Source organism: Myxocyprinus asiaticus, chromosome 50, assembly GCF_019703515.2.
Source record: "Myxocyprinus asiaticus isolate MX2 ecotype Aquarium Trade chromosome 50, UBuf_Myxa_2, whole genome shotgun sequence".
In the NCBI taxonomy this organism is placed as follows: domain Eukaryota; kingdom Metazoa; phylum Chordata; class Actinopteri; order Cypriniformes; family Catostomidae; genus Myxocyprinus; species Myxocyprinus asiaticus.
This window is the reverse complement of record NC_059393.1, coordinates 1,549,210-1,574,694: the sequence shown is the minus strand read 5'-3', so window position 1 is coordinate 1,574,694 and position 25,485 is coordinate 1,549,210. Positions and strand designations below refer to the sequence as shown.

At 39.0% G+C, this 25,485-nt stretch overlaps 1 protein-coding gene across 1 annotated transcript; it reads right to left on the bottom strand.

Moving 5' to 3' along the window:
- Window positions 1-19,738: 19,738 nt before the first annotated feature.
- Window positions 19,739-23,359, bottom strand: LOC127438745 (C-type natriuretic peptide 4-like). The gene is made up of 3 exons (XM_051694569.1): window positions 23,180-23,359; window positions 21,266-21,564; window positions 19,739-20,164 (listed from the first exon to the last, which is right to left on the bottom strand). Coding segments are annotated over exons 1-3 (393 nt in total). The 5' UTR covers window positions 23,273-23,359; the 3' UTR covers window positions 19,739-20,163.
- Between the last annotated feature and the right edge of the window lie 2,126 nt (window positions 23,360-25,485).

Here is a 25,485-nt window from a genome sequence, read left to right as displayed (position 1 = left end):
GACTCTGGTGCAGCTGTCTTTGTGGTGCTTATGAAAACCGCCATGCCACGAATTGGCACTCCAGTCACCAAGATTTCCTTGTTTGCTGTTGACGGTGTGTGTGTGTGTGGGTGGCTACTTGCAGTGTGTGTGATGTGTCTAGTGCAGTATTGCATCAGTTAGAGGTAAGTTGCATGCTCATTTGTCATCTGCCTGCAGCTTCCTCGCCAACAGCTTACTGCCGCTGGTTAACCATTGTGGTGAACAGGGAAGCTGCATTTGTGTATAAGTCTTCCCTTGCCAGTACATAGCCTCTTCATCACCAAGACTCCTACCGAGCCTCCTCATGGTCACACATGGTAACTGAGTGGCTTGTTCCCCCAAGCAATCGCTAGGGCAGGGGTGTCCAAACTTTTTGGTCGAAGGCCAAATGCAGAAAAAAAATAAAAATAAGGTGCTGCTAAAATGGCTAGAAGCTACTAGATTGCCACTATGCATAATCTTTATATTGTTCACTTAATATTATGCAAGTTTTAATAATAATTTGTGCTCTATGATCTGCTTGTGTAGGCCCTACATGTAAATAAACTATAGGGTATTTACTCTTTATAGCTATACAATTATAACTTCTGTTCTGTTGTTACTTGAGTTACAAATACGATTTTAATTGGATCAAAATGTATATAATAAATTTTTTTGGTAGATGTGCATGTGCAAGCTGAGCGTGTGCATCAGGAACAGATGTGCAAGTGTTTTAAGCGCTCTCTTCTACAGTACTGTATATCCTCACTCAAATGGCACTGGGGAAGCCCCTGAATCATTTTACTTGTTTCAATGAAATATTAGAACAAACCAATGAATTACAGTATATTTCCCAGTGCTACAGAGGACGTTCTGAAAGCGTATGCTCGGTTTGTGCATCTCTGTGCGTGCTCAATAAAATCTGTTCAGCCGCTCGCTCAACAACAGCTCTAATCAGTTGTATGATGAGGTATCGGGACATTTTAACAAGAACAAGTACATGAGTAAAGTTTCTAACCTGATGTCAATCCTTTAATAAATGCATCATTCTTTCTGCGGGGCACTTCATCCTTGGAAATAAGGAGTATTCCAAACTCCTGTTGAACTCTGCCAGTGGATGAAGCTGGTGACGACACAGAATGCACTAGTGGAGACAATGCGCTGTGAATAGCTGCTGCACGTGATAGCGACATCCAGTGCCCAGAATATTAATTTCTGATAATTTCTCCATACCGGGCCTAATTCTGTTCTATTTCTAAAGTCTCTCGCATGGAGGGCCGCAGATGGCCTGCGGGCCGGGCTTTGGACTCCCCTGCTGTAGGGGGTCTCGGAGCTTGTGGTGGTCCCCAGAGGTGTGATATGCAGGATCACTCCTGCTGTCTATCAACCACCACCCCACTGCCTTGTGGATAATTCTGGTAAGACAAAGGCTAGGGGAGCACACCCTGACAGAAAAGCAAGCAATGAAGGCAAGCTTTGAGGCATTTCTGGTTTAACCGGATATTCAGCAGCCCCCTGCAGCTAGGAGGAGGTTCCAGTCATCTAGGGTTATCTTTTGCCATTGGATACATCTCCTCCAAAGCCAAGATAGTGAAGCTGGGAAGTGTACACCCCCAACATCACTTTAAAAACTTCATTGCGCAAGTATCTTCTCCTGTAAATCCTAAAGTCTGGTGGTGATGGAAATACTGGCGATGGGAGCAGGTCTGAATGTGCTGGAAGCTCCTAGTTTGACCTCTGCACGTCAGCAGCTCAGAGCAGTGGTCACTGGCAGCTGGGATTGAGTGGCAGCTGTCTTTGGCAGACCTCTGTGTGATTGAGCAGCCCTATTTAGGGACCGCACTGCTCACACCATTCAGGGGAAAGGACTAGAAAAGGTGGCCCAAAATTTCCCCCCTCAACAATAGCTACTGGACAGGAAGCCACACCTGTCAGGACATTCCACCTAGCAGTCAAAATATTAAGAGAAACAAAACAATACCCCTTAGATTTGCCACATGGAACATCAGGACACTTCTTGATGTTAGTCATGGATCAGATCTTATAGTCAGTGAGCTATAAAGGGCTACAAATTGGATATAACAGCACTCAATGAAACAAGGCTGCTCGGAGAAGGCTCAATAAATGAGGTTGGTGAAGGCTACACCTTTTTTTGGAGAGGCAACTCCGAGACTGGACAACATCCACATGGTGTCAGTTTTGCGGGGAGAAATAGTCTCATGCCTATGCTTACACGATTGGCATTAATGAGCGTCTAATGACACTCCGTATCCCCCTTGCTAAATCCCATTATGTGACCCTGATAAGTGCTTATTCACCAACGTTGCCAACAACTGACTGTGAGGACAAGGATCGTTTCTACAAGTCACTGGACCAAGCACTTAGCCAAATAGCAAAGCATATCATCTTGTTCCATGACTTTAATGCAAGAGTAGGGAAGAACAAGCAAACTTGGGATGGAGTGATAGGATGTCATGGCATCAGACACGCCAACAGCAATGGCATCAGACTTCTTACGCTGTGTGCAGAGCATGACCTCATTATTATTAATACCATCTTTCAACAAAAAAATAAGTATAAGATATCTGGAGGTCACGTGATGCCATGCAAGGAGTGGACGTGTGAGCAACGATTTTCGAATCGATTTTCTGGAAAGAATAAACCGCTAATCCGCCCATGACCAAAGTTGATCTGGAACATCTCCTTGAAAAGCTTGAAGATCTTGAGAATAGAAACCGCAGGAATAACGTTCAAATTGTTGGAATTCCTGAGCATGAGGAGGGCAGAGATATGGTGAAATTCCTAGATGAGTTTTTCCCGAGTCTGCTCAACATAACAGGCCACAAGCTGGAAATCAAGCAAGCTCACAGAGTGCCAGCTCACAGATCTGCTGAGGGAGATAGGCCCAGACCGATTCTGGCCAGATTTCTGAGATCATCCGATAAAGATCTTGTGTTGCGCCAGGTGAGGAGCAAAGGGAAGCTTTCTTGGAAGAACAATAATATTTTCTTGTTCCCGGACTTTGCGAGTTTGACAAGAGAGAAACGCGATCGGTTCAAGGAATGCAAGAAACTCTTACATCAAAAAAAGATCTCGTTTGCTCTAATGTTCCCGGCCAAACTGAGAATAGAAACGAAGGTCGGTCGCAAAGTATTTACATGTCCAAATCTGGCAATGTCTTTTATAAAATCAATGTCTGAGTAAACCATTGGATGTTTCTCATGTGAGTGGGCCTGACTCGCTGTACTTACTCTTGAGGAAGCTGGGCGACATTTTAGGTTTTTTGCGTTGGCTCCGCCATGCGGCTGGAGCTTGTTTTGTGAATAACACTTTCCTTAAAGAAATTTTTGCATTGAAGTTCCCGGACAGATTGAGAGTGGACATTATGGATGACCGCAAAATATCTACATGCTCACACAAAGGATGTCTTTTATAAAGCTGACGGATGGTGTAAGTCATGGTATATACTTTTATGCAGCCTCTGAGTGAATTGACTCGATCATCCGGGGAACTGGGATGCCGGTTTTGTTTCTTTTTGTGTTGGTTCCGCCTAGTGGCTAGAGCTTGTTCTGTTGAATAACATTCCTTTGGAACAGCTGTTGATTCATCTGTTTGTTCTTCGTGCTTATTCCTCCTGCTGGCTTTGGTTTGTTTTGTTGAGTTTTTTTTTTAGTTTTTTTTTTTTTTTATGAGACATTGGAATGATTACATCATCCGCTGAACTCATAACAGCCAGCTCACTGAACATTCATTTGTCTGTCCGAGGAATCTGAATGGTTTTATATCAGCTGAAATTTGTTTTGTGGAAGATCACATCTTTGAGACAGTTCTGTGAATGAATTTACATGTTCTTTGTGTTCATTCTTCCTATTGACTGGGTTTATTTCACAAAGTATTTTCTGTTATGTAATTAAATTGAGCAATCCGATGGCAAAGTTGTCGTGGGGACTTGTGGGCGTTCATGGACCTTTTGAGTTTAGAGGGATTGTCGCCGGTTGGCGCTGTCGTGCGCGTGGTTAATGCGCATGTTTTTCTTTTTTCTGTTTGTTTTGTTCAGGGGGATGTTCGGGGGTTGATTGTTTCACTAATGGGGAATGTGGTCTTCACAATTTTGTTTTTGGCATACAATGTATTTTTTCTATTATATCAATATGTCAGTTGTTAATATAAGTGTACTATCTCTCTCCACGTGGAATGTGAATGGGTTGGGGCACCCCATAAAAAGAAGGAAGGTTATTTCTTTTCTTAAACGTAAGAAATATGATATAGTGTTTCTTCAAGAAACACATCTCTCCCAGCAGGAAGCTGAAAATTTTTGGAAGATATGGGGTGGACATGCTTTCTTTAGTGCTGGCACAAGTAAGAGCAAGGGAGTCATTATATTGATTAATAAACATTTACAATTCAAATGTCTCAAACAGATTAAAGATAAATTAGGAAGAGTAATTATTGTTTTAGCTGAAATTCAAGGGCAAAGGTTGATTTTGGCTAATATTTACGCACCTAACGCTGATGATCAGGGCTTTTTTATAGATCTTGATGGGATGTTGCAAGCCGCTGGCACCCCTCATGATATAATATTGGGAGGAGACTTCAATCTTTTGATGGATTCAGTCCTTGATCATAGTGAAGCAAAAGTGTGTAAGCCCCCTAGAGCAACACTGACGCTTCACAGAATGTATAAAATCTTGGTCTTTCGGATATTTGGAGACTTTTGAACCCATCTGGTAGGGACTATACATTTTTTTCATCAGTCCATAAGATTTATTCTAGAACAGATTTTTTTTGATATCCAAATCCCTAATTTCATTTGTTGTTGATTGCTCAATTGGAAACATTTTAGTCTCAGATCATGCCCTAGTGAGTTTAGAGGTGATGCCACATATAGAGAAAAAGAAATCATATAGTTGGCGCCTTAATGTATCCCTTCTGCAAAATCCTGATTTCCAACAAATGTTAAAGACTGAAATCAATGTTTATATGGAGACCAACTGGTCCTCAGTATCCTCTGTGGGCATGGCTTGGGAGGCACTTAAAGCAGTTCTTAGGGGCCGGATCATACAGTATGCCTCATTCATCAAAAAAATCCAAAGCACGAGAACTCATGGAGTTGGAAGGAAATATTAAAAGTGCAGAGGCAGAGCTGAAGTACCATGTGTCAGCTGATGGCCTCAGAGAATTGACCCGATTGAAATATAGAAATAATACTATTTTGTCGCAGTTTTGGTTATTCAGGGCAAGACAGTCATACTTTGAGTCGGGTGACAAAGCAGGGAAGCTTTTGGCTAGATATATAAAGCAGAGAGAGTCTTTTTCTACCATTCCCTCAGTGAAATCTGCTGGTGGTGAAATATTTACCTCAGCCATTGATATTAATAATGCCTTTAAAGAGTTCTATATTGATCTTTATAGTTCCACGTCTTTGTCTACTGATGAAGATATTAGAAACTTTGTGGAACCATTATATCTTCCTAAACTGACGATTGAGCAAAAAAAACTCTCTTGATTCTGAGATAAACTTGGAGGAGCTTGACGAGGTAATTAAGTCCCTACCTACTAGCAAGGCTCCGGGGCCAGATGGTTTTGCTGCAGAATTTTTTAGATCTTATGCTACAGAACTGGCTCCACTTTTGTTAGATGTTTATACTGAATCATTAAAGAATGGAAAGCTTCCTCCAACCATGACACAAGCCCGGATCAGTCTGATTCTTAAAAAGGACAAAAATCCAAGTAAGTGTAAAAGTTACCGTCCAATTTCCCTGACCCAACTAGATGTAAAAATATTGTCAAAAATTTTGGCTAATCGATTAAGTAAAGTTATAACATCTCTTATACATATAGATCAGGTGGGGTTTATTCGGGGCCGCAGCTCTTCTGATAACATCAGGCGTCTCATCAATATCATGAGGTCAGTAGCGAATGATCAATCTCCAATCGCTGCCATCTCACTTGATGCCGAAAAGGCGTTTGATATGGTAGAATGGGATTATCTTTTTAAGATTTTGGAAATGTACGGGTTTGGGAGTACATTTATTGGTTGGATTAAGTTACTTTATAGACACCCTGTAGTTGCGGTACAAACAAATGGATTAATCTCAGATTATTTTACTTTGAAAAGGGGCACTCGGCAGGGTTGTCCTCTTTCCCCATTATTGTTCTGTCTTTCCCTGGAACCATTAGCAGCTGCGATAAGAAAAGAGGATGATTTTCCAGGCGTGGTGGCGGGAGGTGTGACGCATAAGCTTCTGCTTTACGCAGGTGATATTTTATTATTTGTCTCTGAACCTACTAGATCTTTGCCTTGCCTCCACAGAATTATTAATTCCTTTTCCAAGTTCTCAGGATACAAAGTCAATTGGGCTAAATCCAAAGCTTTGGCTTTGACAGTGTACTGCCCAGTAACGGCTTTTCAGCTGGGCGCCTTCCAGTGGCCCAAACAGGGCATTAAGTATTTGGGGATTTTATTCCCAGCAAATTTGTCTGATTTAGTTAGTTAATTTTGACCATTTAATAAAAAGGTTTTCGAGCGATATGGGCAGGTGGGCTTCATTAAATTTATCAATGACTGGGAAGGTTAATGTTATTAAAATGAATTGTATTCCAAAATGTAACTACCTGCTACAATCTTTCCCTGTAGATGTCCCCCTCTCTTATTTCAAGGAATTTGATAGCATAGCGAAGTCCTTCATTTGGAATGGTAAATGTCCCAGATTGCATTTTAATAAGTTACATAGGCCGATAGACAAAGGAGGACTAGGCCTACCCAAGATTTTATTTTATTACTATGCGTTCAGTCTCAGACATTTGGCTCATTGGTCACTTCCACCTGAGAGAGCCCCTACCTGCTTTGTTATTGAACAGGCAGTTCTTGCCCCTATTTCACCATTACAAAGCATCTCTATCAAACTAATCGGAAAAGTTAAGTTACACCCCGTTATTCCGCATTTACACTCGGTATGGACTAAAGCGTCCATATTGTTTAAATTCGACACTTATTTAAATGCTGCCTCGAGCATATGGCAGAACCCAAGACTATGTATTGGCAAGTCTCCTTTCTGCTGGCTGGAGTGGATTGTGAGGGAGGTTGCTACACTCGGTGACCTATATGAAGGTGGTGTGTTGAGATCATTTGAAAACTTGGTCCAACATTTTGGGATCCCCAGACCTCAGTTTTATAGGTATTTACAACTGCGCCACCTGCTTTGCACTATTTTTGGGCATAGCGCACATCCCCCTAAGGAGGCAGATGCTTTGGGAGAGGTGATTGCGGCTTTTGGAAAAGGTCATGAGGCATCAGTGTACTACTCCCTGTTAATTCAGAGTATGGGGGACAGAGCCTTAACTTCTCTCAAGAGAGTATGGGAGAAAGATTTCAACTTGGCATTGGAGGAAGGAGTGTGGGCTAAAATTCTTAAAAATGTTAAGTCTGCATCTAGTGATGCAAGGGTGTGTCTTATACAATTCAAAATTTTGCATAAATATTATTGGACCCCCTCTAAACTGTATAGGCTCAGTCTTAAAGACACACCCACCTGCTGGAGGTGCCAATCAGAGGATGGAGATATGGCCCATGTTTTTTGGTGGTGTGTCGAGATCCAAAAATTCTGGTCGAAGGTTCAGAATTTTGTGTGCGACGTGGTGGGCACTCAGGTTTCATTTTGCCCCAGACTTTGTGTTCTGGGCGATGGGGCGGTCATCGATGTGGGGGATGGCCATATAGGGAACTGGGTTCTGACATGTGTGATGATCGCCAGGCAGGTTATTTTGAGGGGTTGGAGGTCAGCTGGTGCACCCCCATATCCGGAGTGGTACACGGAGGTGGGGAGGGTGGCAGCTTATGAGGAGGTGTCATCTGGAAGACAGGGTTGCTTGGATAAGTTTGTTCTGAAATGGGGCAGGTATTTGGAGTTTTTGGAGGGCTCTCGGTTGGGGTGTGGAGAGAGTAGTGTATTATAGTTTGTATGATTATTATGTGTGTGTATGTATGTATGTATGTGTGTGTATATATATATATATATATATATATATATATATATATATATATATATATATATATGTATATGTATTTATGTTTGTATATGTATGTATGTATATTGACCAAAGGGTTGTTTTTTTTGGGGGGGGGGGGGCGGAGTCGGGGAGGGGGGGTTGTGGGGTTTAAATGTTGATTTTTTATATATATATGTTTACAATTCATTGTAAAAAAATTTTTTATAAATAAATAAAAAAAATAAAAAAAGTATAACATATCTTGGATGCACCCTAGGTCCAAACATTGGCATATAATACTGTAGATTATATCATAGTTAGGCAGGCAGCCATCAAGGAAGTTCTGCTTACCCATGCAATGAGTGGAGCTGAATGCTGGACAGACCATCATCTGGTGGTGGCAAAAGTAAGACTCCAAGTGCACCCTCTAAAGTGCATGGCAGCAGCAAAAAACAGGAAGCTAAACTGCCACAAACTTGTCAACCACTTTCACAATTCAAGGCCAACAATTATCCTCAGTGCTGCAATTTAAATATTTAGGCAGCATAATTTCTAATAACTGTACACTGGATGAGGAAATTCAAAACCGCATTAAACAAGCCTCATCATCATTCGGGAGGCTCAGAAAAAGAGTCTTTGACACCACCACCTTAACCTTCATACCAAGGTGCTTGTATACCGGGCAGTCTGCATTTCCATCCTCTTGTATAGATGTGAAACATGAACCACGTACAGTCACCATATTAAAGCTCTAGAGCATGTAACATCCGATGCCTCCAGAAGATTCTCTCAGTCTCCTGGCAAGACAGAGTTCTGTATACAGAAACCCTCCATCACACTAGCTGTACCAGCATTGAATCCATATTATCCATATCATTTTGGCTAATCGAATACGCAAAAGGTATTAAAAAATCTCAATCTACGGCTCCAGCAGAGTTGCATGTAACAGAATCTGTGCATCAAGAACTGGACTGTTCAACCATTTAAAGACTCACAAATAAAGGAGAAGATGGTCATCATTGGAATACAATGGACAACTACAAGCATGCCAGAAGTCTGCCATGCCCCAGCTCGACTGACAGACCTTGTAGTGGTTGTACGAGACACAAAAGTGAGCAAAAATCTAGCTGTTCCAACTCGTTTGCGCTGAGCAACCACCCCCCGATGGTGGGTGGCGTTCAGCCACAGGAGGCCACACACTTATCACAGTCGAACACAGCTTTGTGCTTTGTAAGCCGACCACCTCACCTCAACGGAGTTCTGTCCTCCACTGTGTGGGACTCGCCAATTTTATGCTCAAAGGTACAATACCTCCTCACCAAAGATGCGATAAAGAAGTGCCAAGATGTGAGGCACAAACAGCTTTTTTAGCTGTTAATTTTCTGGTCGCCAAGTAGGACGGTGGGATGTGGCCCATACTGGATTTGAGGCACTTGAATTAGACAATTACTCTATAAGGATCCTTTCAAGTTAGTTACTAAGTGACATATTTTGTCTCATGTCCATCCACTGGACTGGTTTGTGTCAAGCAATTTGCAGACACATACTGTATGTGCAGATTCTTGAGATTTGTCTTCAAGGGGACTGAATTCCAGTTCAAGGTCCTACTATTCGGGGTGTCCTTTGCCCATGTACGAAATCTGTCAATGCAGCACTCGCTCCGTTGAGGCAGAGCGGCATACGTATTACCTCAACAATTTGTTGCTAATAGCTCAATGAAAGGTACAAACATGCAAGCACAGAAACCTTTTGCTAGCACATTTGGGCCTCAAGGGAAATTGGACAAAGAGCATATAAGTGCCCAGTCAGCAAATTTCCTTCCTAGGAATGAAAATTGATTAAGGTAAGCATGTCTGCATTTGACCAATGAACGTGTTTAGTCCATCCTACACTTGACCAGGTTCAAGTTGGGGAGAACCCTTCCATTGCATCAGAACCAGCGAGAACTGGGCTTTATAGCCGCTGCAGCCACTGCAGCCACCCTGGCTTGCTACGAATGAGACCTCTCCAGTGCTGGCTCAGCCCGAGGGTCCCTAATCAGGTTGACAACACAGTCACCTTCACTTCATAGTGACACTTCACTGTTTAAGCCACTGTAGTGATCTTCACACCACTATCCAATTATGAGGTGATTTGTTATTACACTTCACTTAAAATTGTGTGCGAGTGTCAGGTGGCTCCTCCCTCTGTTACCTTTGGGGCACCAGCTAAAGACTTTCACCTTAACAGTATACAATCCGAGAGGATGGTTCAATGAATTAGAAAATATGTAATTAAGAGGGAGTTTGTCATCTGACTTATCTGAAGGATTTGTGAGATTTTTGATAACTAGTAGAGCCTCTGATCATCTGTTTCAGGTACTAAGAGCAGTACCAACTCCCCTCCCTAAAAAATGGAGGCCGGAGTAAATTGCGCTCAAGCAGCGCTAACAACCTTGTCCATGTGCTCCCAAACACTCATCGTCCATTTTGTCTTCCCTCCAGTGGTGGCTGGGTTAAACAGGGACATTTTCCCACCTTTTCCAATAGGAACATACCATTATTTAATAAAAAATTAACCCTCACCTCCCATTCTTAAATACAATATCTTTGAATACATAAGAACAAAAGATAAATGAGAGTTAAAAACAAAACCAATAAGTAGGACGGATAAAAATATTTGCGCAATAAAACCCCAATAAATCTTGAAAAGTTGGTGAGTAAAACAATAAATAAATCCATTGAAAATAATATAATTCTGTGATGGGAGACTGCTCCACAGGCTTATCATCACACTCCCCACCTCTTAAAACTGACACTATAACCCAGTGTCAGTACAGTCAGCCACGCCAGCCCACAGTACCCAGAGAGTCTGAGGCACTCTCGATAATGCCCAGGAACCTCGACCATCCAATTAGGGCTGCATCTGCCCCTCCCATGGTCGAGTCATCCCTGGCATCCTAGTCGCTCCATCAGCCGACACTCCATGCCAGGGAACTCCTCCTCTGGAACCTGCCACTGTGCTGACATCCAGCAATGGGGTCGGAATCCTGTGTTCTTAAAACTGTCCCAATCAAATGAAGAAAACAGGGGGCAGAGTCCTTGTGTCAGGTCTCACCGTTCCCCCTCCTTAGATTGGGGTTGCCACCAGATCTTTTCTGAAGCACCTTAGCAAGCTTGCTTGATTATGGCCAGCTGTCTCTTCCAGTAGTCACTCTCTTCACAGGAGTCAATATCAATTTCAGTCAGCCCCAACTCTTGCAGCTTGACTTTGTAGTCCACCTGTGACATCTCATTTTTTCTCGAGGAGCTCACAAACTTGAAAAGTTTTTTGCTTTGATCTTCTCTGCTAACGCTCTGTGCTTTCCTCTGTGAGATGAATTTCTTCTAGGGCAAGGCAAGGGTGCACTGTGGCTATCTTAGCGTTATGGCACAACACAACAGATCGATCAAGCATATTGATTACTTTTATAGGGATCCACCTGTCACCCTATTATGGACAGACACTGCGGGCAATCATGACATTTCTTGGTGCAGAGCAACAAGTGGAGGGTTCAAGCATTACGGTGCTTCAAACAGACAAAGGCACTTCCTCCTTTAGCCTTTCCCAGACCAAATGCTCCTGTCATGGCTCTGGTGTCAAAACATTGTCTCAACACTACTGTGCCAACTCTCTGTAATATCTTGTCTGCATGCCAGCGGTCAACATTAGAGAGCACACTCAGGAGGGGTTCATGACAGTTCTCTTTTACTGTTTGAGATATACTTTCCCCAGAATCATACACTTTTCTTTACCTGCTGAGTCACATGTCTTATGTCATATATACATTTTGGCTTTGTCTTGCTTCCTCCACATCCAGTCAGGACTTTTTTTGTGGGTTTACGCAAATCACCACGAATCAAGTTACAGTCTTCCAGTGTGCGCACAGCTGACTTACTCAGTTTGCAGTTTATTAATATACTATCCATGGGGGCTAATAGTTCCACTTTCCCCTCAACCAAAGCTGGAGCATAGAACAGATCATCCTCATCATTAATTTTCTTGTAAGCAGATTTTGGTATCACATACGGGGTCTTTGCTGAAACACACTCCTTTGACTGGCACTGTCAGTCTTTTGACTTAGACTGTCACTGGTTGTTGCATGAAAATATACTGGAGTTTTTGGGGGACTTTGCTTGTCTGACACCTACACTGTTCCCCTCGCAGTGCAGGCTTTCAACTTTAAAGGACACTGAGGGCCAGTGGCTCCACTTGCTGTTTCTTCTTTCACTTGTTTTCTGTCAGGGCATTCAAACCCTCTGTGCCCTGTCTTTAACACCTAAAACACAGCTCCTCCTTAAAACCGTGTGTCTTTGTTGTATGATCACAGGCCTTACAGACTCCACAGGGGCCTGAAGATCCAACAGTCTCCAGATGAGATACTTTAACTTGTTCAGCCTTCTGTTGCTGTCCCTCTTGTGAGATGAGGATCTGTTCTAAAAGATACACTGCTCTACAAATGAGAGCAGGTTCAAAACCGCTGGGCTGACTACTGGCTGTGGGATGCCATTGTGTCATGCACCAGCCACTAGAGGGCTTTTCATCAACCTTTTGCACTCTATCTACTCTTGCAGACTGCTTGTCTCTGTGGTGGCTATCGATTAGTACAGCGATGTTTACAAGTCCTTTTCTGAAGTCCGAGTCAAATCTGAAATGTTTAAGCTGGAGTCCGAGTCAAGTCTCAAATATTTTGTCACAGGTCCGAGTCGAGACTCAAGTATACATTAAAATATTCTACTTAAAAATTTATGATTTAAAAAAATCTGGGATACTAATAGGATTCTACCTGAACTTGTAAAAATTTATTTTTGTTTTTATTTTATGACTTAACAGACTTAATGAACTTATTCTGTACTGTTTTTTGTAATAAAGGTGCCACAGTTTTTCTTATGGTTAGTTCAACAAGGCTCAGAATGCACACACAAGCAATGCATTATGACATTTGCAATGCAATGTAATGCGATATCATTAGGTATAATTTTGACAAAAGTTTGCCAGCTGTTTTAAGTCCATAAAAAAATTTACGCGTTCTGATTGCAAGATGCTATAATACGGGACACACATCTATCTCTCGCCCAAGCGCGCACACACACACACACACACACACACACACACACACACACACACACACAAACACATATTGGTGCAGTTATCTTTATGTGGACTCTCCAGAGACATAATGATTTTTATACTGTACGAACTATAGATTCTATCCCCTAACCCTAACTCTACCCCTAAACCTAATCCTCACAAAAAAATTTCTGCATTTTTACATTTTCCAAAAAACATCATTTAGTATGTTTTTTAAGCGATTTGAATTATGGGGACACTAGAAATGTCCTCATAAACCACATTTATAGTATAATACCCTTGTAATTACCAGTTTGTAACCTAAAAAAATGTCCTCATAAACCACGTAAACCCGCCCACATACACACGCACGCACACACACACACACACACACACACACACACACACACACAGAATGAGCCATGTAGCTACACTGCCCAATTTTTGTGATAGTACAATATAAGATAGCTTTGTGTGTGTTAATTAATGTGACTAATCTTTGAGAATGTGTTTTTCCTGCTTCTGAGAGCACAACCAAATGTGAGCACAAATGACACAGCGGGTGCCGTCATGTTTCATGGGACTCATCACATTTTGGGTTTACGTGGAAAAACATAATCAAATTCTATGATAAGGATCCGATCGATCATGACACAAGGAAATGTGATGCAGATGTAATAAAACCATACAAATAAAACAAAAATTCTTCCTTTAAGTTATAGTTCTTCTTTTAATAGTTAAGATTAAAAGACTCGAGTAGTTTTTGAAATACAAGTCCTTTGTGTTGAGTCGGGTCAATCTGAAGCCATTTTATGTCGAATTTGGAGTCAAGTCTGAAGTCTATTAAAATGCTCTGACTCGAGTCCTCATCTCTGCTTCGCGATTTGCACTCCAAATCTCCAGACTAGGTTCAGGGCAATGCCTTACAAACATCATTGTCACTTCGTAACCAGGGTCTTCAACTCTTTTCCCTTGTCTTCTTTGGCACTCATCAGCTAGATCAACAGCTTTGTTGAGTCTGATTCAGTAATCTAGGCCACTCTCTGACTGCTTTGGGAAGGTCTCATAAAAGTCTCTCAAAGGTGTAGTGTAGAAAATTGCATCTCTGAAATGTTCTGTCAAAACTGAGAAGATTACATGTGGTTCTCTAGTCACATAAATCGGGGGTTGTTGCAAATGCATGTCCTTACAATGTCTTTGGCATGACCCATTAGCAATCAAGAATCTCCTGGTCCTGTTCTGATACAGTAGCTGTGTTTTCACTTTCGGGCAAAATGTAGGCGTGCTAGTGCGTGCCAAGGCCAGTTGCGTTCCCACTGTCACTTCCGGGGCTTAATCGTGCCCCCTCAGGGCTTACTTGGGGCCAACGGCCAATGGCCTTTGGTCCGTCGATTACCCCTGGGCCAAAGAAGGACAACTGAGGATTGAGGCACGGTCAAAGGCGGAGTTTAGCATGACACTTGTGCTGGGTTTCAATCGAATCAGATGTGGGATATTCCTACTTGAATTCTCCGAACCCCGACCACAAAGAAATTCCATTGCCAGATGTTTGGAAAATGACGTTTAAACAATCAAAACTGCAATACTCCCGTTAGCATAAAAGGGCTTTGACTGCTTACTATCAACCCAACTGATAAACAGTGCTGCTACGCTAGCATTTGTGCTACAGGTGTACGATCATCAAAAGAGAGTTTAATTTACTATGTTTAGGACAGCAGTCTCTGCAAACTTTGTTAAAAATGCTTTAATATCTTGTAATGTAGGAACTTTGCCTCATTGATCGATATCATTTAATAAAAGTGAATGTTTATCACTAACTTTGTACATCTCTGAGTGCCGACATATTTGTGTGACGTCACACACCTGCATCTCAGCAAAAAAAATTGCGGACACATTACAAATCCGTTAAGATGCAAAATGGACAATGCGGTGCCCAAAGGAAGAACTTTCCATGGTTCGAGATCATGGATGGTGTGCTGGGACATCATCCTGCTGTTAGCGGAGAGACCACTCGGGACACCATGGCAGTTAAAGTTGGTGAGTTGTCAATGTTAAATTATCCCCTTACAAAAAAATAAATGCAGTTTTTTAACTGTAGTACAAGTGTGGTAAACTGGACAAAGTATTACTGCAGAACTGGCAGGAAAATGTCCTCTTGCAAGACAAACAATGTAGCTATGGAAATCACTTCATTGGTGGTGCAGGAAGCAGATTTCCGAAACATTGGCAAGTCGCTATGGATTTGAGTCTTCTTTAAATCTGTCAGTGCTTGTAAGTTATTTTCTTGCCAAACAGGCTTTATCAAGTGCAGGATATTCGCTTCAGGAGAGTCAAGTCAAGTAATGTTTATTTGTATAGCGCTTTTCACAACACACATCATTTCAAAGCAGCTTTATAGAAAATCATGCTTTAACACTACCACTGTGTATGGTGACCAGACTTTTGAATGTGCAAAAAGAACAGACAGTCAGCATAAACGTCCTCCATACGACTCTAGTGATTACATTTATGTCTTCTAAAGCGATATGTGCAAAAAAGATCAATATTTAAGTACTATAAAGCAACACTTCCGGTCAGCAGTGGTATGATCGGATTTGGGTGAAAAACAGACAAATTTAAGTCCTTATTCACTCTAAATCTTGACATTTACAGTCTCCTTGGCATGAGAGAAGCTTCATCACACACTTGATGCATGTGCTGTACACATACCAGACACAGCAGTGTTGCCAAGTTTGCAGTTTCACTACCTGTTGGGCGATTTTGAAAATGCAGATGCATGTTAAAATGATAGTCATTGTTTTTTTGGGATACTTTTACAATGCCCAGTGGTTGCTCATGGTGACTTCACACAAAACAACTATTTACAGCAAAACAACATCAATAATGCTAAAGAGAGCTAATTATAGGTAGCCTATTTGATAGTACAGGTACCACACTGACACTCTGGGTGTCATCCTATTTTATCCTGATATCCAAAGTAAAAAACTGCTAAATATTTGGTCTGTCGGGTGACTCTTTGTAATATACCAAGAAAGTTGTGCCTTGCACTTCAGTTGTGGCTGTTAAACAAAACCAGAGTAGATTATTTTTGCGGTTGCTGATATTAATTAATATATATTCTGGTCTTGGGACAATTAATGCCCACATTCCCAGACAAAGTATGTCCAGAATCTATTACTCATATGCATACCTGAGGCTACTGTTTCACCAACTGAGAAATGCGTCATTCATCAAAAGCAGTACATACTCTGACAGTAGCCTACTTGATTTTGGATGCAGCTATTAATGTTAATTTTTTGAGTGGAAAAAATAAAGATTTTTTGTGAAAAGTAACTTAAAAGTAATTAATAATGTAATGTAATAACTTTTTAAATAATGTAATCAGTAAAGTTAGTAATCAGATTACAATTTTAAAGTAGTAATTAGTCATTTGTAATGAATTACTTTTTTGTGTAACTAACCTGACTCTGCTCAAATGTAGGGTTTGGGATTTTAGGCTCTTTGCTCGTGCTACAGACATGAATGATACTTCAAACCATGCGGCTTGTTGAGGAGAGGTGTGCAATTACTTTTTTCAACAATCAGACTTATGATTTTTGCTTGGTGGAAGATAAAAATAAGAGTAAAATCACATATATTTCAACTGAAGGTTGCCCAAGCCACATATCTAGAGACCAGAAAAGAGACCTGAGGTATCCTCCCCACCATCCATTGCATCTGCATAGCAATTGCCCTGGACGTCTTTGACCTTTGCTCCGTGTCTCTCAGTTTTTTCAGCTTCTCGAGCAGGAGCACCCCGGTGTCAGGAAAAAAAAAGAATGTAAACTTTAAAAGTGCGTCTCAAGTTACCTGCGCTCTGTTATGTGCATTGCTGCAACTTTTAGAGAGAATCAAATAGAATCAAAGCAAACTTGAATTATTCTATTCTATTACATTTTTATTTTATTTTTTTTTCTGAAAAAGCCCCTTACACACTTAATGCAAGTACCACTTGCATTTTCTTTAGAAGTCTAGTTTTGTTATGCTATTTCTGTGGTGCCTTTGTATGTCTGTCTGTTCCCAATGCAACTGCCACCATCCTGATTCTGTGGCATATTGAATTTGGCAGAGATTGCCTTTGGCCACTAGATGGCAACATTGCATTTTAAAGGGTTAATGAAGCATGTTGGCCAGCTGCCCTTGGGCACATCATTAAAGAATCCTAACTAGTAGCAGTTACATCTTGCAGGCTATTAGGTGTAATGTAATTTCTAATGCTTTGAACAAGTAACCCTTCCATTTACTTACATTGTGACTCTTAATGTTCCTATTTGCTAAATTCTGTCTTTTATATCAGAAACTGATAGTGGCACTATTTTTGCCATCATGAAGTTACAGTTATTATTATTCACAATTATTGATTTCAAAACATGGGGTGGAAATGGGAAAGCAAATTGATTTAAAAAAATAATAATAATATAGGTATACTGCATTTAAGATTTCAAGTTATATTTTCTTAACTTTGGAATGAACATACCCTACTTTTGAAATTGTGCAAGATAAAGAAGATTTTCAGGTTAAAAATGACAAATGGGGTTAAAATGACCCAATATGAATCAAATCATTATTAAAATGCACTACCTGTCAACAGATCGGAAAGACTTGACTGAATTTTTGTTTCTCGTGATCTTAACAAAAATGTTAGTCTAATGGCTTTTGCTGGATAATTTTCTGGATATTTTTAATGGATAATGAAGTGTGGAGAGCTGAAATATAGACACAGGGCTACTTTGAAGAAGCTCAAATAAGATAAGTTTTGATTTGTTTTACATTGCTGGTCAATATAAAAATCCCATATTTCCATTTGTGTTATTTCATAGTTTTGATGATTTTTACTATTCTAAAATGGGAAAAATAGTAATAATAAAGATTGAAAGTAATTTGAATTGTGTAATTAGCTCTTATATTTTTTATTAATTACAAATGATATTTTTCTTCATGCTTAGAGCTGTAACAACATTCTTTTTCTTTCAGGTTGTCTCAGATCAAAAATTTCTGTAAAGTTTGGTGATAAGACTTCAATTTCCCCCTCATTTGTTAACCAGAATGTTAACCGCAATGTCTATATATTACATGTTAAATAGATATTTTGTTATTTAATGAAATTACATTCAGCCATGTTTAAGTGCGACTTAAGTGTTGAAAATACTTTTGAGACACTGTTTACATGCAGACCATATAGTGAGTCATTTGAAATTGGTTATTAAGGACAAATGCACTTTTTTCTTGTTTCCCTGTGGAACTGTCTTTTAAAAGCAAACTGCAAATATAAATAATCACCAAAGTATATGCTTAGAATTAATTTATTGTGATGAATCTGGCATTTCCCCAACTGAGTGGGTCATTCTTAAGGGTAGTGAGTAATGCACTTGGTGCCCTTTTTTACCATTTTCGAGAGAGTTCAGATTCTGCCAGACGAGTCCTTAAAATGTTTAAGTCATTTATTTGGATGGAGTTTTGGCATCTCAGTATTGCCCTCTGATGTTTCTTAATCTTAATGCATTGTTATAAATGTGTAATGGGTTAAAGGTTATGTGTGATTTAATCACGTGTTTACATGCACAATCTTACACTGATTATGCCTAATAAACCAACAAAATGTGTGGTTGTGTTTTCCTTTATCAAGTTGAGGTCTTAAATGGTTTAAGCAAAAACCGATCTGCACACATAGATTTGACACATTACCCCATTTTTGTGTTGCATGTAAACACCTTTACTGCCGTGCTTACTGGCTTATCTAATCTTCACACACTGCGCACATGCTTGTTTACGTTTTAATGTCAAAAGACGAGAATAGACCTGGCTGTGTCTAAAGGGTCACAGCCCCGCAGCCTAAGTTTAGGTTTAGGGTTAGATTTAGTGGTAGAGTTAAGGTTATGGTTAGGTTTAGGAGTAGGGGTAGGTGTAGAGTTGCTGTAGGACTCCAAATAAACACTATAAACAGTGTGTAAATGTCGCATGCAGCTCTTGCAAGACTTTATGTAAACGGGAGGTCACCTTCTAGACACGACCAATAGACCTTATTCATGCTAGCGCCATCTTTGATTTGAAATGGGAATGACAACGAGGCTGTGAGGGATAGACTTACAGTCTCTTCAATGGCACGCACAATATAAAGCTGTATAAAGCTCCTAGGTCACATCTGATATTCCACAACTGAGATTGTACATCTATCCCTCAAAGCCATGTTGGCATTCCCGTCAAAAATCAAAGATAGTGCTGCTGTGAATAAAGTCTATAACCAGATGATTTTAAGTCTCATGTAAACACAGTTGCCTTGCGTTGTCGGATTTTTGGAATCCGCTGATTTTGGCAGTTATCTGCGTGTTGGTGCGCATGTGAAAGCACTCATTGCACTATAATATAGGGTAAAAGGTACATACTGTACATCAATACATTCTGATGTAAATGACTGAGGAATGAGTCAGCATATTGTATTGTGTGCTATGCTTACTGTTTCAGGTGAAGACAAAAATGTAACAACCAGGCAATCCGTTAAAAGGCCTCTTCACATACATTCAGATTCATACATTCAGATTCTTAAGACCAAAGAATATTTCAAACATTTAGTTAGTGAGATTATTGGTTTTCCAAAAGTAATCTTTAGGAACTTTTTCTCCATTTTTGCATTGTGCATTTTTTAATGACTTTTAAAACATGTACAACTATTAGAGACAAAAAAGTTACAAACGTAATTGACCTGCATTTTGCATTCATTTCAAAATATTACATAAATAAAACTAATATTTATAAATATCTCTTTTATAAACATATAAATAGTTTTTTTAAACATAAATACATTTATGCGAGAATGAAATACATGAATTTACAGCAGCAGCAACAATATACAGCTTTTATCCACAATATCTGCCATATAGTTTATTTTATACATATGTTTTATCTATTTTATTTTAATTGTACGTTTCATTGTCCCCACAAATGGTGCTCATAGTGGCTTCGTACCGTTAGTCCGATTCTTTACGTTTTTCCTCAGAAGAGGAGCAACTAAGTCCATTCTGTCCCAAATCTATGAAGTTCATGAGACGCTCTGGGGAGAAAAAAGACATTGCATATTGTTAGATGAATCCGCTCAGACATCTGTCACATCACTACAACCTTTTACGCACGTACAAGTGGCTGACGTCATATTCTTTACAACGATCCTGCATCATTAAGTCAGATATTGTTCTCATCAATGTCATACTTGACTTGTTCAAACTGTCTTCTCTACAGTAAGTACACAAGTACGCACACACATTTGTAATCTGTTAACCAACCATGGTACAAGTCAGATTAAGCTAGTAATATAATTATGCTACCTATAATTATGCTAAGCGTCTGCCATGTTCTTACTGTTTGCTATAAACTCATTTAAAAGCCATTTGCCTCAAGCACTAATGAAAGTCATTTTCAGCTTAGCATATCAGATGATATACAGTATGTCATATTTGTAAGCTTTTAGACTAAGGCATCAAGAACTGTATTAGATATCATCTATATTGAGCAATGAAGTTTCTTTTTATCATAACCCATTCCCTTTCCAACAATTCTTTAGAAGTGTATATATATATATATATATATATATATTAACAATTAATTCCTCAAAAACGATTTTGAAAGATCTACACAGCAAAAAACTTTTTTTTTTCTAAACTAAACATCCTTAAAACAAAATGTATGTAAGTAAAACTGCATAAAATACTAAGAGTTTCACTGAATATCTTGAATTAAGTTCAAGCATATAAATTATATTATGTTTAAGTTTACTATACAGTATATACAGTATATGGTATATTATATTCATTTTGTTTCTTAAGTAAATTTATCTTATTTTAAGTTTGTTGATATATTTTACTTGAATACAAGATATTAACCAATGCTGATTAAGAAAATGTTTTTACAGGGTAAGGGGCCATTCACACAGGACACATTCTTGAGTTCAAAAACAGCTGGATGCAAAGGAACGGAACAGAAGGAGAGGCATTTTAAAAACAGTGCTTATGGCGCAAGATGCAAGTTGTGACGCAACGGTCTAATACATTATGTCCATCTCGCACATACTGTATTTACATATAAGAAAAGTTATAATGTGTCCTGTGTGAACAGCTCCTTAAATATGCTCTTGAGTTTGATTTCTACAGATACTCACCATGAAAGATTGTTTGCAGAGGGGTAATGGGATGGTTGACATCCCATCCCGCTCATGGTCCCTATCCTATCCATCTTGTGTCCGAAGCATCCGCTTCTGGCTGTCGTCCCTCCCTTTTTAGATCCAGCTTTCTGTCTCCGTGATCCGGGCTGGTCATTCAGGATCCGAGCCCACATGCTCTTTGCCCGAGTGTCCATCTGGAGGTCCCGCAGAAGGCGCGCTCTGCTCTCCATCCTCCTCTGGCTCTCATCTGATGCTAATAACTCGGACAGCTCCTCTCCGAGCAGCGCCCTGAAGGACTAAGATATACAGATGAAACATTTAGGACAACATTTCTCATAATAATACTTATGCAAACTGCTTTAAACTCAAAATGCTTCATTTGTACTTGAAATTCAATTACTATTACACTGTAGATCATATGCTAGTTAACCATCCAATTTGCCATTTTTATTTTATTAAATGTGAACATATAGACTGCAAAAGATGAAATTATGTAATTGTTACATTAAGGAGCCTTTTCAGACTCTTAAAAATGATTTTTGATTCTGGTTACTGGTTAATTACTGGTTGATTCAGTCATTTTGAAAGAGATTTAAACCAGTTAATTTAGATTTGATCTAAATTTATTTGGGTTACTGACAATTCTACCTTGTGCAACGTCATACAGTAAAATTGTCATAACAACCATCAGATTTGGGTTCTTGGACTTAGAACAGCAGATAACCATAGTGGAACCCTTTTTGGAACAACAGTTTTGATGCTTAACCATTTATAGGCTCCATAAGGAGGCGTTATTCCCCAATGCAAAAATCCATTTCAGCATAATAGGGTTCTTCTAATAGGGTAGATGTGCTTCTAAATGTGCTTAAAAAAAGTGGTAACCTGCAATATGGTTGTATTTCTAAGTGATATAACCCATAAAAAGGACTTTTGATGGTGTAACCTTATGTAGTCAGTTTGATTCAGTGATATTAAATCATATTTTTTGACCTGAATAAAAGATTTTTGATGTTTATACCACGAGGCACTTTTTTTTTTTTTTTTATCTGAACAAACATTTATATTCCAGTGTAACCTGTTTGAGAATTCTTCTAATACAATATAGGTGTTACGCTGTCTTCAGAATTAATATTTTTTTCCGTTCAGAACATTTTTGTTGCTCAGAAGTTGCTCTTTCATAGTCAATGAGACTTAATGGAGTTCGCAGTTAATTTTTTGTCTCAGGCACTTCTGAAATGCCAGTCGTTGACATATAGTAATATTAGGCAAAACTCGAAAAACTTCGGAAAAGAGGAGCCACATGTGAGATTACTGGGTTATTTTTCCTCATAAGTAAAATCTGAGAGGCGGGAGACTTAAAGGGTAAATTTATTACAGATATAAACGGTGTCTTGGAGAAACTATTAATATGTTAAGATCTTATTCGTGATTTTTCACGCTATAATTGCGGGTCAGTGCGCAGCGCATAAAAGCGCGAGGAAGATAGCTTTATCTTTCCTTTGGGTGTATGATTATATTTTAATATTTGAGAAAGAAAACTGTAAGACTTGTTGATATGACATAAATATAAGTCGTGCAAATAAAGTCATTAAACGTTAATCAATAGCCTACAAGTTTTTTTTGTTTTTTTTTTTGCGTCCGAACAAGTGTCCATTGGAGAGACGCTCGCGCTGACATAATGATGCTTGAGTCGCTTTTCATGATGATGATGAAAAGTGCTCATTTCGAAACTGAGATAATGTTTGATAATTATAATAATAATTATTATTTCAACACTGGATTTTAAGCAGTAAATTTAATCCAATCGCCTGCAAATTTGCGCGCAGCTGCATATAAAAGATTGTTACGCATCTCTTTGCCAGTGTTACATGGACTCTATCAGTTGTAATAAACCTTATAAATAATACTCACTCTCTGTTCTGCCTGCGTTAAGGGTTTTGCCTCTGTGCTGGCTGATAGAAGAGTCAGTAAAAGTCCACAAGCCATTAAATGCGAGATGATCATGTTGATGATGCTGTCAAAAGCGGTTGATCTCAATGAAGAAGTTCAGTTCAGAACTCAATCACAGCCCTTCATTTACTTCCACAGGTCTCGATCTCAACTCTAAGTGAATGTAATTCCTGCTCAGGGTTTTATAGCCATTATGACATCACTCGGGTGACGTCATAATGGCTCCCCTCCCTCCTGTGCGTTTACCTTTGCCAGTTTCTCCATTAGGTACCATTAAGTGCGTCATAGGTTACCCTTCCTAATATCAGTGACCAATATAGTATTTTTTCTTAATTGATCAAAAGGTTTTGCTATTGGTTTGGTCATCATTTGCAGTGGCCAGTGAAATACAGGTGGAAAAAACACAGATCATATTTAAATTCATTGATGATTGTGCTGAATCACCAGACCTATAAATGTTGTTGAACTTTGATAGAACAAAAGTAAAACAAGCTGTATATGCGTCATGGACAGCATCACAGCAAAACTCTTTCTTTTTTTAAAAATTGTTTTTATTTATTTATTTTTTTATGCACTCTATTTTAATGCACTTTTAAATGTACTTTAGCTAAATTTATTCAAAACGTATTGCGTTGCTATTTTATATTAATTTTGCAATCATTTATGTACTTCGATTACAGACATTGTGCCATCTGGAATGTAAATGCCAATCCATTTAAGTAACTTAGAATCAAACTGAAAATAATACATAAATAAATAAATAAATAAATAAATAAATAAAATAAAACGTATTGATAGAAATGAGTCACCAGCTAAGCTTAACTGCAGTATTAACTCTATACAGTATATTGTATACTAGTAAAGCACTGGTAAACGCACGCACGCACACGCACGCACGCACACACACGCACGCACACATATACACATATTTAAGTATATATGTACTGTATATACAGTACTGTGCAAACGTTTTAGGCACTAGTGAAAAAAGTTGCATAGTGTGGATGTCTTCAAAAATAATGAAATAAATAGTTTTCATTTATCACTTAATGTCACACAAAGTCCAGTGAGCATAAAAAAGCTAAATCAATATTCGGTGTGACCACCTTTGCCTTTAAAACAGCACCAATTCTCCTAGGGACACCTGGACACAGTTTTTCTTGGTTGTTGGCAGATAGAATGTTCCAAGCTTCTTGGAGAATTCACCACAGTTCTTCTATGTATTTAGGCTGTCTCAATTGCTTCTGTCTCTTTATGTAATCTCAGACTGACACGATGTTCAGTGGGGGGCTCTGTGGGGGCAATGACATCTGTTGCAGGGCTCCCTGTTCTTCTATTCTAATCTTTTCTATTTACAAAAGTAAAGTTTGGGAGTCTAACATTTATATTTCCTATTGACACACTAAAGCTGAAAATATACATAACTATCTTAAGACAAATATTTTTGTGGAACATCTTATGTGCCTAAGACTTTTGCACAGTACTGTATATTTGAAACTGAACCAGAAGGTCAACCGGAGCTTAAAAATAATACATTAATATAATAATTTTTTCTATTGTTAATAAAAAAAGTAATGGTATCACCTAATAATGTTTCATCAAACCATTTGTGTATGCAGGATGAAAAAGCAGAAGTGAGAAATACTGTATTCTGCACAGTAACACTGCAACCTCTCATTTGAGACACTATGTGGCAGTATATACTGTTTTGAAATGCTTTTAGGAGTCAAGGGAGCATCCATCAAACGTCAGTTTTTTTTTCCACAGTCATGTCCACCAGATAATAATAATAATAATAATAATAATAATAAAAATAATTTTGAAGTCTTAAAATGAAACTCTTATGTGTTTAAGTTGGTAACACTTTACATTACTGTACTGTATATACAAGGGACACTGGGGCTAGTTGTCACACAGGAAAGTTGTCACAGGGACTACATCTCAGAAACTATGGTTTTCAATCAAAAGTCAAATGACACAAATGTGTTTTCTCTTGCTGTGGTTTTATATGTTGGTTTCAAACATTTAGTTAAAAACTAGTCTTAAATTCTAATGTGATTGTGAATTCTTTTCACCAAAATAAAATTGTAATATCATCATATTCTTGTAACAGCTGTTGTGTAAACAAGTGAACACAATAAAACCTGCATTAATTAAGGTAGATTGTAACTAAAAGGTTATTAGGACAAGGGTATTTTTCATAAATGTCATGTGTCAGGTAAATTATATAAATATTTCATAAATATCAAGTTGCCATATGAGTTTCT

What these genes read in the sequence shown, in the direction of transcription:
- LOC127438745 (XM_051694569.1), bottom strand. Translation starts at nt 23,272, where the DNA reads ATGATCATCTCGCATTTAATGGCTTGTGGACTTTTACTGACTCTTCTA. An exon ending in TAACGCAGGCAGAACAGAGA is followed by an intron (nt 21,565 to 23,179) that starts GTGAGTATTATT and finishes TGTATATCTTAG; the next exon opens with TCCTTCAGGGCGCTGCTCGG.